We start from the raw sequence: 17,666 nt of genomic DNA on the forward strand, positions 1-17,666 counted from the left end.
GTGATCAAGCAGCTCACCATGGTTTATTTGTAGGGTGACTTAGCTGTCCTGTGGCCTCTTAGAGAAGGAGGCCTTGTTAAGACCCAACTGGGTACAGGCAACATGATAAAACACACTCAGAGACTGAGTATCAATGGTTGGCTCAGGAGTTGTTGAATTGCGGATTGCTGCTGAAATGTGCATCACCAGGTTGTCCAAATCCAGTGGTGTGAATGAGAAAGCCCATGGGTTGTTGCTGGGTTGTGAACCGTGGGCCATTTGCCACGGTTGGTTATCTCGGCCGGCTTTGTACAACAAGGCCCCCTGCCCAGTCATGTGCTTGCACAGCAACCACAAAGAAGAGCGAGCGAGGCCTGCAGAGAGATGGCAGAGGAGGGGGAGAAATCTGGGGCCACCATCTCCAGGTGTTCAGGCAGACCCTGGGAACTGACAGTCTGAAGGTACCTGAAGCGAACATGGGGGAAGAGCCCGAGGAGCCTGGCCTGCTGCTTGGCCCATGAGACGGCACCAGGAGGAGGGCCAGCCAACCAGAGGGGCTGCGCAGGGTCACTCAGGAGGAGGGTTCTTGGAAACAGTTTCTCGTCTGGGTTCAATAAACTGCTCTCTGCATGCTCAGAGACTCTTTCGTTGCTGCCCGTAGCTTGCTGGATCCACACTGGAAATAGAGCTTTCGCCAAAGAGCAGCACCATTTGAAAGAGCGAAGCGGGATCTCCAGCCCCCGACATTACCTCGATAGTGACGGGACCTCCTGAGGGTGACAGGCTGGCTTACAGGGCCCAGGGCACGTGGCTCTCTCTCCCCACCCCAGACTTGTTTGCTCACTACTCTGCCGGGCGTCTGCTCGGACAAATGCTGCAGTGCGGCAGCGTCATGTGAGCGCCGCACGGGGCGCATGTCCCAGCTGGCTGCCTCTTCTCCCGTTTGCTTGGCGAGTGGCAGTGGTCGTCGCGTGTGGAGCCAGATGTGGCCAAGCCTCCAGGTTAGGAGGAGAGAACAGCGATGCGCAGGTGTGCATGGGAGAGGAGGGTCTGTCACCATGTGGGGTGGACTCCTCATTCCACCGGACAGCGCTGCTGGCCCTGTGCTTTGCGCTCAGCAGGCAGGACTCAGCCGGAATCAGCTTGGAACAGGGTTACTGTATCTGCGGGACCATCTCCCCAGCTGTTTGAGGACTATGCTCTTCAGGGGACGGTCCAAGCCACACCTGCAGAGTCCCACCTGGCAGCGGGATGGCAGCTCTTGGGTGGCATCCTCACTCCAGAAAGAGCTTCCCTTCACGATGCCTTAGGCACTGGCAACGGTGCTCTCCCAGCAAGGATTAAAAACACACTTCTTCGCCCGGGCTTTCCCCAGCCGTTAACTTATCCTAGTGAAGTTATGCTTGTATAATCACCATGCATTGCTTTAAGATTTGATGCAAACCACTTCAGAATTTTAAAATGGGAAGTGGTAAATAAATATTCTTAAATAATATCGTGGAATGCTAAGAGGGACACACAGCCTGGATTTGTTGTACTCGGCTGCAAGCCCACCGTGGCCAAGCCCCTTCACCCCTTACCCACAGAGGGACGGCCAGTGCTTCCAGGCCCACCACAGGAGCCCACGGGGATGGGACAGGGGTGGGGAATGGCAAGACCCATGAAACAGTTGCCAACAGTTGCTCACAAGCTTTTCCTTCATCGTTTTTTAATAAATACATCATTTCCAATAGCAGTCCTTCAGCCTGACAATGTGCAGGGAAGGGACCCTTGCATATGGCAACCATAAATTACACAACCAGAAAGAACCAGCCCCCTCCTCTGAATAAAAAACAGACCAAGAGATGCAGTGAAGGAAGACAATTTTACACTATATACAAGCTCGTCTGGGGGAAGGCACGCTTGTGTGTGCGGGCAGATCCCTCGAAGGGGACGCGGTCTGAGCCGTGTGTCACATGGGCAGGGACATGGCAGGCTGAGGTCATCCAGTGTCCCAAGAAGTCCACTCCGGAAGGGCTTCCTTGCGCTCTCCGGCAAAAGGCACAGTGCTGGCCACACCCCGCAAGCGAATCCAGCAGTGCTCAGAACCAACCGGCTGCCCCCGCCCTCTCACCCGGGCGGGCACAAAAGGCATCGGAGAGCCAGGCTGCTGGCAGAGGGCAAAGGCGGCATCCGGAGTGCAACAGAACGGCCGCTTGTTCCGGGGTGAGGTCGGAAGCGCCCTCCCCATCCTTTCAGAAAGCCAGCAGGACGCAGATCAGCTTGGGGGGCCTTGCAAAGCAGCCCCTGCAGCCCGCCCCCACCTGCGACTCCACCAGCTGCTTGGCCATGCCCGTCGCAGCATCTGGGCTTCCGGGCTCCGGCTGGCCGGCTAGCGTGCCCAGGAATCCTTGGCGTCCTCTTGCAGCATGTCCTGTGCCTCTTCCGGAAGGACATCTGGTGCTGCTGGACAACAGAGGGCGAGGGTAACTGGAGGGGAGAGAGCAGCACCCGAGGCTGCGCCCACAGCCGCCCTTGTCCCACTGTCTTTGCGGCGGACTCTGCTCCACACTGAGGGCGAACCCTCGGCAAAAAGCCGGCCCAACAGAACCTTAAAGGGCACAACGCTGGAGACATCCATGCTGCTGAACGGGAGCAGGACTTCAGTAATGCTCTGTTCCCCAGGCTGCGGTTGTCAATAGCAGGCTTGGCTGCAAATGCTAACCCCATCCCTTCTCCTGGCACAGGGAGCCCACAGGACCACAGGGGCCGACTGTAGCCCATTGAGGCAGGCCCTTCTCACTGCTGCTGGAAGCCCTTTGGGCATCCGCTGAGCCAGCCACTTGAGCAGCGTCAGCGGACGCTGCAGGCACGGCAGATAACCTGCATTTTAATGTAGCTGATCTGAAGCGAAACACAGAAACACAGCGAAGCAGAAGGGGCCTCCCAGGCCATCTAGTCTGACCCCCAACTCCAGCCAGCTCCACGCATGACATGCCTACCATCTGCCAAGTGGGATGTTTCTCAACACTGCCATTTTAAACATGCCATATTTCATGGGTGTTTCATATGAATTGAAATTTTATATGAATTCACTCCATGCTTTGATTTACAGCTTTTTGGGTGGCTTTTGTTTCATTGTCTGCCCATTGCTAAACCTGGAATTTGTGCAAATGCATTTGTGTACATTTCTGTAAATCTGGTCTCCTGAAAATGTGCGTATTGGTCAAAAATGCACTGAAATGAAAATACGTATTTTCATGATTCCATCTATGGGGATATTTCAATAGTTTGGTCTGTATTTTTCTCTTTGCATATTTTCTGTTGCTAAATTTGTGGAACAATTCATAAAATAATAAAATGCTCCAGAAACCTCCAAACTCATTGGAGTCTGCTGAAGATTTCATCAGCATCCCTGGTGGAGATTATTTGGCTAGAAAAGTGGAAAGAAAGGTAAATTGGAAAGAGAGATTGTGGGGAGGAGAGCATGAGTGGCTTCCAGTAACCATTGCTCAAGCCATTGGAATTAGAATTAGCAGTGGAATCTGTGGCTGTGGAAACAGGTCTGTTGTGGGGGAAGGGAAAGAAAGATGAGGGATAAAATCCGAGGAAGGAAAGAGGCTGTTGTTGGGATATTATGGGATGAATCTAGCAATGCAGGAGTAGTGAGCCTAGGTGATGAAGGACAGAAGGCTGAGAGGGGCAGGTATTTGGCAGGAAAGATGGGTGAGAATTTCAGTTCAGTTCAGTTTTGACAAGAACTTACCAAATTAATAACGCTCTCCATATTTAGGACAGAAAGACCCTGGGACTGAAATGTATGTGGGAGAAACCGGAACTGACCCCTCTGTTCAGGCCCGGGGCCTTTGAGAATTTGGACTTTCATGGGCTTATACTGCAACGCTTTGCAGTGTCGACTCAGGGTTGGCAACTCTTTTTCTCTGACCAGCACCTCAGCTTAAGCACTGGAGAGCAGGCCGGATACCAGGAGCACAGGAAATGGCAGGGCACGTGCCTGCGGGTGAGCATTCGTGACAAGCAGAGCGCACATTCTTGATATGTGGAAGAGGAAGCGCGAGAGATTTTAAAAATGGGGGTGCCATTTGCCTGCCTGCCTGCCACCCCTCCCTGGGCCGCCTGGCCATTCTGCAGCGCCGAGCAGGCCATGACGTCCAGCAAAGAGGACTGCAATTTCTGGACGTGTTCGAAAGGATCGCTTCTGCCTTCAAGGGAAGCTTTTCTTCTTTCACATAGCCTTCAAAAAGGCTGCTTCAACCTAAGTGTGTGTGCTGGGTTCAAACTCTCTTCCCAGATGACACCTGGACTGTGGTGCTGCAGCTGCCACACACGCCTATCTATTGTGGGCCTGCCTGCTACCTGTGGGCACAGGTGACTGGAGGGTCAGCCCCAGGGCAGGGCTGTCCCCGCTCAAAGGCAGCCTTGCACCCGCCCACCCCCCCTGCCCATTAAGACACGCTCTGGCTCACTCACCTTGGCACTGGGAGCAACAGGTGTCCTCTTCCTTTTTATCCTCCCGAGAGCAAGAGGCGCGAGAGCATTCCTGGCGCCGGCAGTGGGTCTCCCCAGACTGAAAAGGCAGGCGGGAAACAGGAAGGAGAGTTACGCAAGATGCAGAACTTGCCCCTGCTGAGTCCGTCCAGCTGACCCTGCCAGGCCAGAACCCCAGTCTTTGTGTCGCTCCAGGCTGAAATCGCTGCCCCGAGTCATCCTGCGGACTGTCTTCGCAGACAGGGGCCAAGGTACCTGGTTGGAAGAGGTGCCGATACGGCACTTTCTTCAGTGGCGTCCAGTTAATTTCAGAACATGTTAATTTAATTAATTAATTCCAGTTACGTTGTTGTTATGCACTGACAAATCATCTCCAGCTCATGGAGACCCTGTGAAGGAGTGACTTCCACAAGATCCCGACCTGGACAGCCCTGCACAGCTCCTCCCAGTGGCGTCCCCCGCGGGACGGATCCATCTCCTGTTGGGTCTTCTTTTTCCCCTTTTGTCTTCAACTTTCCCTAGCACAGTGACGGCGAACATTTAGAGACCGAGTGCCCAAACTGCCACCCAAAATCCACTTATTTATCGCAAAGTGACAACACTGCAATAAAACCTGAAAACTGAGGTTGTAGTTTAGAAAAAACAACTCGCAGCCAGTCCAAGCCAATATATATACTGTGTATATACATTGCAATACAAAACCTCGGATAAGTTGCGCCTGATGAGTGATGAGTGGAGGCTCATGGCGTCCTCGCCTGGTGCCGCTACTCCTTTCCGAACATGCGCATGGCCCCTGTGTGCACTGTAATCCGATGCTCGGATGTTGGGATGGCCTGCCCTGCATGCTGACGGGGAGGGCTCTACGTGTCCACTGTGGTACGCATAACATAGGCTCACCACCACTGCCCTAACCCTACCCTGGCGCACACCCCTAAAGAAAGTTCCAGGGCAAAAGTTCCACTGAAAATCATGCCATTTTGAAAAAGCTGTCCTTGAGTAGCTTTCTCTGCACTTCTCAACATTTCTACCCATGGTAAACACATTCCAACCATCAAAAACATGCCAGGACTCCTCGTTTTTCTAACCCTAACCCTACCCGGGTGCACACCCCTAACCCTAATACAGGGCAAAAGTTCCACTGAAAATCATGAGATTCTGAAAAAGCCGTCCTTGAGTAGCTTTCTCTGCACATCTCAACATTTCTGCCCATGGTAAACACATTCCAACCATCAAAAGCATGCCGGGACGCCTCGTTTTTCCTACCCTAACCCTACCCTGGCGCACAGCCCTCACCCTAATACGGGGCAAAAGTTCCACTGAAAATCATGCCATTTTGAAAAAGCCGTCCTTGAGTAGCTTTCTCTGCACATCTCAACATTTCTGCCCATGCTAAACACATTCCAACCATCAAAAATATGCCAGGACGCCTCATTTTTCTAATCCTAACCCTACCCTGGCGCACAGCCCTCACCCTAATATGGGGCAAAAGTTCCACTGAAAACCATGCCATATTGAAAAAGCCGTGCTTGAGTAGCTTTCTCCGCACATCTCAACATTTCTACCCATGGTAAACACATTCCAACCATCAAAAACATGCCAGGACTCCTCGTTTTTCTAACCCTAACCCTACCCTGGCGCACAGCCCTCACCCTAATACGGGGCAAAAGTTCCACTGAAAATCATGCCATTTTGAAAAAGCCGTCCTTGAGTAGCTTTCTCTGCACATCTCAACATTTCTGCCCATGCTAAACACATTCCAACCATCAAAAATATGCCAGGACGCCTTGATTTTCTAACCCTAACCCAGTGATGGTGAACCTTTTAGAGACCGAGTGCCCAAACTGCAACTCAAAACCCACTTACGTATTGCAAAGTGCTAGCAGTGTAATAAAACCTGAAAACTGAGGTTTTAGTTTTGGAAAAACAACTCACAGCCAGTCCAAGCAAATATACTCTATATATATATCTTTGGCAGTGCACTGACCAGGCATGTGAACGTTCGGAAGAATCATGGCTAATGTGCTGCTGCTTGTGACGTCGTCACCTGGCACCACCGCCCCTTTTCTTCCGTGCGCATGGCTCCTACGTGCACTGCTATCCGATGCTCGGCTACTGGGCAATGCAGGGGAGACTTGGCTCGTGTGCCGACATGGAGGGCCCTGGGTGCCCGCTGTGCCACGCCTGCGATAGCTTTGGCCCCACTGCCCTACATGATGGTCGGCTTCAGGAAGCTTTGCCTGAGATGGCAATTACATTTATATCTCACCCGTTTTCCTTTCAAGGAGCTCTAGGTGGCTTACGTAATTCTCCTTCTCTCCGTCTTATCCTCACAACAACAACAACCCTGTGAGGCAGGTTGGGATCAGACGCCGTGATGGCCCAAAGGTAACCAGTGCGCTTTGTGGCTGAGAGGGACTAAAACCTGGATCTCCCAGTTCCCAGTCCAAGTGTGGCCCCTGCACCACGCTGGCTCCAAGTTGCAGAAGCTCCTATTTATTCATTAGATTTCTCTCCTGCTTTTTTCCTCACAATGAACTCAAAGCGTCTTACATCATTCTCCTGCTGCTGCTCTCAATCGTATCCCCACAACAACAACCCTGTGAGGTAGGCTGGGCTGAGAGGCTGTAACTGGCCCAGCGTCACCCAGTTGGCTCCATGGCTGAGTGGGGACTCGAACCCGGGTCGTCTGAGCCCCAGTCTCACGCTCTTCACCACTACGTCACACAGGCTCTCCTAAGGCTGGTCGTAGCCTCAAAATCCCTTCACAGCCGTGGGGCACAGTCTCGGGAGGGGCAGCCCTAACCACACAGTCCTAGCAGAGCGCAGGAGCCCCTGCCCCAAGCACCTTCACATCCTGACATCAGGGGCGTGGCTTTTTCCATGGTGGCCCCTCAGTGACGGAAGACCCTCTGCAGGGAAGCCTTCCCTGTGCTCGCCTTGCTATCCCCTGGGCACCAGATGACATGCATGCCACCCTCCCCATCCTTTTAACCCTCTATATTTCTGCCGCTTTGCTGTTTTTCCAAGCAAGCTTACCTTGGGGCATTTCAGTTCCTCAGATTCCTGCTTTGGCCTCTCCTGCTTTTAACTCACGCTTGCTTTCATGCCTGGCCCCATTATGGCGGCCCCGTTGATCAAGGCTTTCTAGTCAGGGTCGGACTGTGCGATAGCCTCTCGTACGGCTAAACCCCTGGCCCTGAGGCGTGCCTCAGGGGGTTGCCCTCAGGATACACCACCCACCTCCAAGCTTTCCTCTTGACCTTTGCTAGAAAGCCTCCTCCACTTATGCACCCATTCCAGGAGTCCGGCCCAGGGCAGGCACCCCCAAGCTGCTGAGCAGCGGCAGGTCTAAGGATGGCAGAGTCCCTGGGCTCACTGGGACATGGGCAGTTCTGGACAGAGAGATGCTGGCCCACCCCCCACATTCAGCCATTTAGGCTTGGGAGCGCCAGAGGGTCTGGTGGTTTGAGGGTCGGACTGGGGACTGGCAGATCTGGGTTCGAGTCCCCACTCAGATCACGGGGCAACTGTGGGCCCGCTGCACAGGGTGGCTGTTGTGAGGATAACACGGAGCCATGCCATCTGCCTCGGGATCCTTGCTGGAGGGAAAAGGTTGCGCTATAAATGCAGCGTCACGGAGAGAACGATCACGACGCAACTCGGCCTCCCAACGGTGTCTCGATCTCGGGCTTTCCCCCGCATCTCTCCTTCCACCCAGCCCACTCACCAGACACCAGCAGGTGATGCATTTCATCTCCCCAAACGGGGGGACGGTGGGGTGCCAGCTCTCGTTGTGCATGTACCACTGCCGCCCAAACTTGCAGGCCCGGGGGCCATCCGCCTGCATCATGTCTGAGAGCGCCAAGGGACTCTGCTCGGAGGCTGCAGAAAGAAGGGGGAATGCAGGGGGAGGGCGGTTAGGGAGGGAAAGTGGACCAGAAAGATGAAGACTTCTGTTTGCCAGCGGTCCCAAATGCCCACATCAGCAGCTCACTGAGAGCGACGCACGAAATGCAAAGAAGCTGGCCAGAGGAGCGCGAGCAGGAGCAGGAGGTGCCTGGAAACCATGCCCTGTGCAGGACAGTGGGAAGGGCTGGGGATTAGCCCAAAGGAGAGCAGATGAAGGGGGATGCATCTGCGCCCTCCAAATACTTGAGCGATCGTGTCTCACAGACGATGGAGCAGAGCTGTTGCTCTAGAGGGGAGGATGGGGACTGGAATTCAGCTAAACACCAGGAGAAGTGATTCCAAGAGGAACAGACCGCCTTGGGAGGTGGGGGGGGGGTCCCTCTCTTTCTGCAGGGTTTAAGCAGAGACCAAGCAGTCTTCTGTCAGGGATGCTGTGGTTCTACCCTACAATGGGATGCGGTGGGACAGGCCGTCTTCAGGGATCCCTCCACAGACTTTTGTTCCTGCGATTCTAGGGGCACACTCTTCTATGGCTGGTTTCTAGTGCTACCCATAAGAATTCATAGAATCATAGCAGCGTAGAGCTGGAAGGGACCTAGGAGACCATCAGGTCCAACCCCTGCTCAGTGCAGGACTCCGAGTTAGAGTGCGTGCTTAAAGGCAGTGCAAAAGGCACCAAGCAAGCATCCCACTGAATAGCCCTACCAGGCATTTTAAGGGGAAACGCCCCCATTCCAGCAAGGCAGCTTGTGCAGCAGCGGAACAAAGAGCAGGAAGCACAGGAAGAGGCCACTGGGACGATCCCTAGGCCAAACACGCATTTTCACAGGAGCAGAGGGGAGTGCGTTTTTATGGGAGCAAATTCTGTGGCCCAAATACCTGCACTTGTTTCTCTTCGCAGGGACAGGTGCGAGCACACCTGGGATGCTTGGGGTGCTTGGGATGAGCTTTGAAGGGCTTGGCCTTGTGGTCACTAGACACCGCCCAGGACAGGCTAAGAGTCCCAGCTCTGGTCTCAGAGCTGTTACACATTTTGCGGTCAGAGCTGGGGCTCAGTCCCCCGACAGCCCTCCCCCCACCCTGGCAGCCACCACGGTTCTTTCCGCACTGGCTGCGGTTCCGGGGAGGAGTGGCGCTCTTCGGGGGTGCAATCCAAGGCATGGGAAGGTCAGAAGAAGTCCTGCAGCTGCTGGCTGCCCAGCGCTTGGAGACACAGGTCTTTTCCCTACCTAAACCTGCCCAGGATTGGGCCTTGAATGATATGAAGCCTTTCAAAGGACAGAATGAAACAAGACGGGCCAAAATGGCTTTGCCTTCCTTTCTGGGAGATCCCCAGAGCAGCCCACAGCCCTCCACGGCCCCCAGTTCGCCAGGAGTTGCGGCAGCAGAAAACCTCCAGGCGAGCACCCCCCGGTGCTGGCCGCTGTCCCGGCCCTTCGCAGCTCACCTGGGCACTGCTTGCAGCAGTCGGACGGGTTCACGCGGACGGGGTTGCTGCAGGCCAGGTGGGGGCACTGCACCTTCTCGCAGTGGACCTCTCCCGTGGAGCCCTGTGCGGAGAGGCAGGCAGGCAGGCAGGCAAGCGCGGACGGTGAGCAGAACACAGAAGGGGCCAGGTGCAAACACACACACACACACACACACACACACGGGGTGGGGGGGGGCTTCCTGGGACCACTATCCGTTTGCACACTTTACAGAAGGGTGGCAGAGGCGGAGTGAGACTGAGGCTGGTTTCCCCCACAAGGGAAAACTGTTTCTTGTGAGTCACCCAGGGATCCCCCGGGCCCTCGGGTGGCACCCAAAGTAAGTACGTAAGTAAGTAAAGGCTGGATAATGTCCTGGGGAGGGCCCTGCCAGGGCTGGTCCTCTTCCGGTTGCCACTTTGGCTGGGCACCTGCTACCCTCATTCTTTCCTCCCTTGCAAGAGATGTACTTAGCCGGCACTCTCAGGAGATCTGGCAAGCACAGGTGGGGTGTGCCGCATTTAGTGTGCACCCCCACCCAGCACCAGGGAGGGGCATCTACCCTCCCTTGAGGAGGGGGAGCACCACGGAGGGGCCCCGCTTGTGATCTGCGGTCAGATCTGCGATGAAAGGGGAACTGTCTCCCCACCTCCACTGCCAGCCTTTGGAGCTTCCCGGCCATTCCGTCCCGTCGCACGGCCTCTCGGCGCCCCAAGGAGGCATGAAGGAGCTTCCCTCGCTCCTTAACCCGGTGTCTGACAGGCTAAGCCCAGGTTCCAGCCTGGGCTGCTGCAACGCCAGCCAGAGGACTTTCTCGCAGTGCGACACGGAGCACCAAGCCCACTGCATCCCACATGCCACGTACAACCGCCCACTTGACCCTGGTGAGGAGGGCGCGAAAGAGGCACTTTGTGGAACGGACACATCCCGCCACGTAGGCCTAATCTCGCTACTCTGCTTGGGTCGCAGGGCTTCAGGTTCCAGCGTAGGGAGCTCACCTCAGTGAACACATTCCCTGCAACAGAAATCTAATGTGTCAGGGAGAGGGCTAGTCCCTTTTTCTTGGCAGCTAGATGTCTCCTTTGGGGGAAGGACTTATTTTTGGTATGGAGGTGCATCCAGGGAGAGAGGCTCCCAGCTGGACACTCCCAAGTTTACTCTCCCGGGGGAAACACCACTGAGGAGCAAGAGGGCACAGGATGCTGGACACAGTCTTCCTCAGGGCCAAGAAGACCCCACCTTGCAGGTGCAAATGGCGCATTTAATGAGGCCGAAAGGAGGGACCACGGGGTGCCAACGCGTGCCAGCGCCTCGCCATGTCTTGTCTCCATCGAAGTAGCAACCTAATGGAGGAGAAGGGAGTTAGGCTTGCTTGCGTGCAAAAGGCAGCTCCGCTCTTGGAACTGGGGTGCCCAAATCCCCAAGGAAAGGCCCAGCTGCTGTATCTTCCTGCCTGGGTCTTGCGCTATTCAGAGTTCAGCTCCTCTTTGGGAGTCAGCAGTGCTTTTCTACACATCCTTGGGGAGAGAATGATTAAGTCAGGGGTACTGAACTTTGCCTGTGAGCCACATCCAGACAACCTTGCAAGCTGGCCACACCCCTTTCTGCAAAATGCCAATCATGATGGTTTCCCAGGGTTTGTAGCATTTCCCATCCTAAAGGCATGAACTGCTTCTTCTAAGGCTGAGTTATTGGCAGTATCTTAGAATCTTAAGTAGAATCTTACATATTTTTGGCCTGTCCCTTTTTGCTCACCACTAGAATGGGCCTCCTGAGAGTTTCACGGAACTTGGATCCAAAGTTAAGGCTCAAAAAGCTTGGACACCCCGTATGATGCAATTGTAAAAGACAGTGCCTTCTTTCTGGTGGCACCTTGGGATTGGAATGTTCTCCCAAAAGAAATAGGGTTGGTGCTGATATGGGGCGGGGGGTGGGGGGAGAGACTGGCACAGAATCAAACTGCCCTTTTCTGCCCAAGCATCATTTTTGACTGACTGGTTCATTTTTCTGCTTGCTGGTTGAATACGTGCTACACTATTTATTTTGAAATTTTATTGTTATTCTACTGCACGCCTCTTTCTGTACTGGGGTGCCCTGAGATCCTTCGTAGTTCATGGATGCTGTATAAAACTTTAAATCAAATAAACTGTGCGAAGGGATCAACCCAGTGGGTGATTGTCTGAGGCAACCAGTACTAACTTCGCAGCTGCTCGCTGTTATTGGGGGGGGGGCTTTCAACTGGGGCCCACCATATCTCAGCCTCCCTCAACCTAGCCTGGCCCTCTCCAGACACCCAGGACGGCCACTCTCTTCCTGCCCAGCCAGCAGCCTGGATCCTCAGCCGAACGTTTTGACGCTCCGTTCCAGCAGAGGCAGTCTGGGCTTGGGAGCGCCCCCCTGCGCCCCGCAGCACCTCCCTTACCTTCGCTGCTGTCTCGGGCCTTCTCAGCTCTCTGTCCGTCTTCCTTCTTCTCTGTTCAAGAAGAGATGACGAGGGGATAGATGTCCGTCACGGAGAGGCCACTGCGATACCTGTTGCATCTGGGACTGCAGGTACCGCTCCCAATTCCCTCCACTTCCTAGGGCAGCCTTTCCAGATGCGCCAGGACTACAAATCCCATCATCCCCATGCTGCCCAGGGATGATGCGACTGCACCCCAGCAGATCTGCAGGGTGCCAGTGGGGTCCTCAGTTTCCCCCCTGGCTCCACCAATTCCTTCCTCGCTCACTATCACCTCCAGCTGGTGCCAGAGGTCAGACTAGATGGCCTGGGATACCCCTTCTGACTCGCTCTGTTTTCTATGTTTTCTATGTTTCTGTCTTGCACATTCAAAGGATGTGTGATCAAATGAAGACAGCGTGGTGTAGTGGTTAAGAGCAGAGGATGGGAATGCAGGTATTTGGGTGACTTTGGGTCAGTCACAGCCTCTCAGTCCAGGGCTGTGAGGATAAGATTGAGGGGAGGAGAGGAATGATGTGATTAATATGTAAGCCACCTTGAATTTCTTGAAAGGAAAAAAGGCAGGATATAAATATAAATGATAAATAAATATGTGCCAATCTGCACACACAGGATTAATGTGGAACACTGGTGTGAAACATTCCACTTTAACCGCTGCCTTTCGGACTGCAATTCAATGCATCGCCCTCCTTTTCAAAATCCAGAGTTTTCCAGTCTTGCTCCCGGTCATCCTTCCAAAATCTGAATCCTACTCTGGGACCTGATTTGCACAAAATGACAACCTAGAGTACAAGCTAAGTAAGGGTTGGCTAGCGGCTGTCACTGAAATACGGGTTGCTGAACTGTGGAATTTCATTACTTGTCAACCATGCCTGAGCAAGCCAGAGCTCGCGACTCAGCAGTACCCACAGGTTCCTTTCCTGGATTGCCCTGGATTAATAGCCCACAATTTGCATATTACAATCCCTGCTGAATTTGTATGTGGGGCAGTCATTCCAGGTGAACCAGGTCTACAGGTTCCCAGCCTCTGAACCCCCTGCCCTCTCCCACTCTCCTTCCGCAACCCTAAACCTGACCTGTGTTACCTTCACACAAAGGGCAGCATTGATCCCTTGGGTGCACCAACTGGGAGCAGTTGAGGGGCTGGCACAGGACAGGATCACAGATCACGGTGCGTTTCTGCAGAGCAGGATGATGGGGGAAAGGGAACAAGAGACGGTTCTTTCCTTAGGTGGCAGCTTGACTGGAGAGGAGAGGGCAGGCGAAGGAAGGCATGGAGACTCATTCACACAACTCTTCCGTTCCTGACAAGCATATTTATTTCCAGACCAGGTTCCAACCCAGCACGGCTGCCTTACTCTGAAGGTTGTTCCCAACAGCCCTGCAAGGAAGGCTACTCGCCCTGCTCCATCGTTCTTTCACAACTGCTACACCCCATCTAGGGCACAACCTTCTTCTTCGGTGTGTTTCATGATCTTGCACATCCCTGGAAACTTTACTGAGAGTGGCGTATGCCTGCAACCTGCTCAGATGAAATCCCACATTCATTTGGCGGGCAGAATGCCGGCTCCCAAGCTACCAGCTGCATTTGCGATGGCTGTTCTGGGCACGGAACTGCACCAGGTAATTCAGCTTGCAGGTGCCTCCTCCACTCAGCCCTGGGAATCCAGAAATCCTATTGTGGGAGCTCGGGCAGCACATATGCTTTTGCAATTGCGCAGAACCTGCTTTCCAGCCAGGTGTTTAGGAGGCCTGGGGTCCCCAGAGGGTCCGCTCCCCTACCTTCTCCCCACTCACCTGGCAGCTACATACGGAGCACTTCTTGTCATAGTCTGGGGCCCAGTGGGAGCCGTGAGGCCGGTGCTGTCCTTCAAAAAAGCAGGCGTTGGGGTCTTTCTTCAGCTCCTCGGGGTCCCGGGGGTTGGGATTGCTCAGATTCGCGTCCTCTGGATCCTCAGGGGCCAGTCGGATGCCACCCGCCTCACAGCGGTTAGGAATGTGCACCTAAAAGAAGAGCCGCTGTTAGATGAATGGAATGGGACCCAGCAGCTCATCGGAATGCCCGGAGCGGCAGGATCCTGGCTCAGACCGCTTATGCCAACACTGGCCGGCAGCAGCTCTCCAGGGACGCGGGTGGGATCTTTTTCAAGCTCTATGGGCAGATGCCAGGGGTTGAACCTGGGACTTTGTGCATGCAGAGCAAGGGGTCTGTCCCTGAGTTTGGCCACCCCCTTGGTAGCAACATAGAGCTAATTCACGTAGTCTGAAGCACTTCCAGGAACGGAGCCAGGCTGAACGCAAGGCAGCGTCCACGGGCTAGCGAAAGCTGAACCAGTGCCGCCGGACATGTGGAGCCGCTCCAAGGCACAGGGCCAGGTGGGAGGCAGCAGAGCAGCTGGCAGGGCCGTCCTCCTGTCCTTGCCACCCTTCTCCCCAAAGGCTCCATCTGACTGTGATGCAAGTACAGGGGGAACACAGGAGCCGCTCAGAAGAAGAGGAACAGTCAGCTGCAAGGAGGGCCGCCCTGATGCCAGAGAGGGCTCCTTGCGCTCGGCACATGCTCTCAACCGCCATGCAGGTCACATCTCTCTCTAGCGCAGCCTCCGCATTGCCTCTGAGCACCATGTCCGATGCCCGGCCAAGCCACTGGTCCAGTATCCTCTGGTGCCGAAAGCCCACAGGTGGCACTCTGGGCCTCCTCTGACCTGGGAACAAGCACCAGCCTGGCTCCAGAGCAGTGGGGCGAAGAGCACGTGCCGAGGTTCCTGCTCGAGTGTGAGACAGCTGGCAACCTCCCAGCCGAAGAAGTTTCCTGGGAAGCTGTGGAAATGCTGGCTTCCAGCCCGGAGAAGGCGCGAGACGGATGAGAGCCTGCCTTTGGCAGGCATCCCATGATGGCTTTTTCCCATTGGGGGCACTGGGTGAGTGAGCACTGAGAAGGGCTAGCAAAGTGCTTGTGGGCTATTGTAGCTGCAGCCTGCTTTGTATCCTGAGGTGGAGGAGAGATTCCGAGCACCTCTTCCCGGAAGTGCAGCCGACCTTACAGCTGGGGTCTTTGCAAATGTAAACCAGAATGAGACCTGTTTTGGTTTTCATCCATGACACTGGGTTTCACTCCCTTTTCCCAGGGAGCTCTGGGAACTGTAGCTATGCCGGGAGCTGGAAAGTAGGGAAATTGTATTATTTATTTATTATATTCATATCCCACCTTTCTCCCATTGTGCAACTCAAGGTGGCTACATGGGGTTCCCAGGTGGTCTCCCCTCCAAGCTCAGGCCATGCCCAGACCTGCTTAGCTTCCACATGGTGGATGCCTGAGGCGCCTTCAGGCCGTACGCACCTTGACCATACAGTTCCCTGAATTTTCTAAGGGAAAACCACGAGCTGAAACAGCCTTGCTCAAACTGGCATTCTCCAAATATGCTGAATTACAATTCCCATGACTCCCAGCCAGCATGGTCAAGTATTGTGGATTAGGAAAGCACTGAGAATCTGAAGTGGTAGTACTTGGGGCCTGATCCACCACCGCAGAGAGCACCAGGCCTCTGTGTCATGTGAGGAAGCTGACTCAGAGTGTCCCCAGCCAGAGGCACCACTTCCCAGAGGGCTTTGGGGAGGCCCCTCAGAGCTGGAAGCATGTTTGCTCCAGCCAATGCAGAAACTTCCTTTTCTGTTTTGGTTAAAGTCTCCCCAGTTTCCTCCCCTGAGGGAAGCTCCCGTGCTGTTAAAACTGGGTGCAACGTCAGGAGGTCTGAGCAAGCATTTCTACCCCCAGACCCTGCATTCCACGGAGGGCCATGCAAAACTAAAATATATAAAAAGAACTAGAAATTCAGTGACAAATTCGTCCGTTGTGCTACGAGAGTTAACCGTTATTCTAAACCTCTGGGCATTCTGCAGCAGCTATAAATGTTCTTTCTTTATGTAAAACAATTCTGAAAAGTTGGAGTCGGGGAACAGCAGAGGGTGGTGGGGACTGGACGGGTGGAGGATGATGGGGCAGCCTGTAACCCCTGTGTAGAATGCTCCTGCTTCTAAAATTCCAACTGCCCACCTCCGCCTGTGCCACCTTCCCCATCCTTTCCCCTCCCCACCTAGGAAAGCTTCACCCCCCGAATTTCGGTCTGCTGCACTGCAGTTAAAAGCAGTGAGTCTCCCTTGGGGAAGCCAGCTGTTGTTAAGAATGCAAAATCTTTACTTGGTGCAGAATTAAAGATCTTGGCACGCAGCGGTGTCTGGCAGCAAGCCACGCTGCTAAACTCCCCCACTCGCTAAGGGATGATTTTGGAAGTGTTCTGCCTCTGTGACCTCAGCCACTGTCAGTTTAGAGGCCTTTTACAGCTTCAGACTTTTAAACTGTGGCCAAAATGTCCTCAGGATGGAGCTGTTCCAGGATCTTTCTGGGCTAGGGTGATCCAGAAACCACTGCTCCACCTCAGTGGGCCAGCTCGCCCGGAAGAACTTCTGCTCTATTTATTGCATTCCAGTTTCAACACTTAGATAAGAGAGGACCCAATGGCGCCATTTTCGACAGGATCGGTCAACCCCACCCTGCCCTGCCTCTCCAACTTCCAAAATATGCGAGCATCTGCTTAATGTCCCATGTGGGACAAAGGCTGCTGCCCTCTTCTGCCTCAGCAGCACAAGAAAACCGGGAACGGGCTTTAAGGCAAACAGGTCTGCAATAGCTTGACAGACAGAGAGATGGGCTCTCAGTTTGGCCCCAAGTGAAACCGGGGGGCCAATTTGTCAAAAGCAAACTGAACCCAACCGAGCCGAACTGAGCCGGGCAGGGCCAGGCTGGGCTGAGCTGAGCCGAGCCGAGCCAAATCGAACTGCACTGAACCGAGCAGAAGCAGGAGAATTTCAGGGTTCAGGGCTTCACATGTTTTGAGAAGACCAGGGAAATGTCTTCAGGAGTTTCTGGACAGGCCTATGGATTTCATGACACAAAACTTGAGAAGGTTGCAGAGGTCCTGGCTAAGGGGGCAAAACCCCTGGGGGATTTTTGCAGGAAGCTAAAATACTAGCAGGATTTCTCGAGGTGTGTAGAGCAGCTCATCCCCTTTCCATGATGATATTTCAGCACAGCAGAACAAGCTCCCTGTTGCTGCAAAGCATTAGTTTTCACAACAAAAGTTGTGCATGAACAGGAGAAGCCAAAGTCTTTTCTCTCCCCGCTGTTTAGCTCCCTGGGCTCATGGCTTCCTTGCATTTTCTTCTCCGCTCTGCTCCTCAGGTTTAGCTGGGCTGAAGGGACGAGTGCTGGATGGCCGCATGCGTGGGAAGGCCGGGGAAAGAAAAGGTTCACTTCCCTCATTCTTGCACAGCTTTTGTCCCCCCAAAATGACCTCCAGTCCCAC

At 54.2% G+C, this 17,666-nt stretch overlaps 1 protein-coding gene across 1 annotated transcript in view; it reads right to left on the minus strand.

Moving 5' to 3' along the window:
• Window positions 1–1,680: 1,680 nt before the first annotated feature.
• CHRD (chordin) overlaps window positions 1,681–17,666 on the minus strand; it is a 38,971-nt gene continuing 22,985 nt past the window's right edge. The window contains exons 13-20 of the mRNA XM_044434658.1: window positions 14,101–14,307; window positions 13,389–13,482; window positions 12,265–12,315; window positions 11,082–11,185; window positions 9,824–9,926; window positions 8,195–8,349; window positions 4,450–4,546; window positions 1,681–2,421 (exon numbers count right to left, since the gene is read on the minus strand). Of these exons, the coding sequence (XP_044290593.1) occupies window positions 2,351–2,421; window positions 4,450–4,546; window positions 8,195–8,349; window positions 9,824–9,926; window positions 11,082–11,185; window positions 12,265–12,315; window positions 13,389–13,482; window positions 14,101–14,307 (882 nt within the window). The 3' untranslated portion in view covers window positions 1,681–2,350. The remainder of the gene's footprint in view (window positions 2,422–4,449; window positions 4,547–8,194; window positions 8,350–9,823; window positions 9,927–11,081; window positions 11,186–12,264; window positions 12,316–13,388; window positions 13,483–14,100; window positions 14,308–17,666) is intronic.

Source organism: Varanus komodoensis, unplaced genomic scaffold, assembly GCF_004798865.1.
Source record: "Varanus komodoensis strain SLA01 unplaced genomic scaffold, ASM479886v1 scaffold28, whole genome shotgun sequence".
Taxonomy (NCBI): Eukaryota; Metazoa; Chordata; class Lepidosauria; order Squamata; family Varanidae; genus Varanus; species Varanus komodoensis.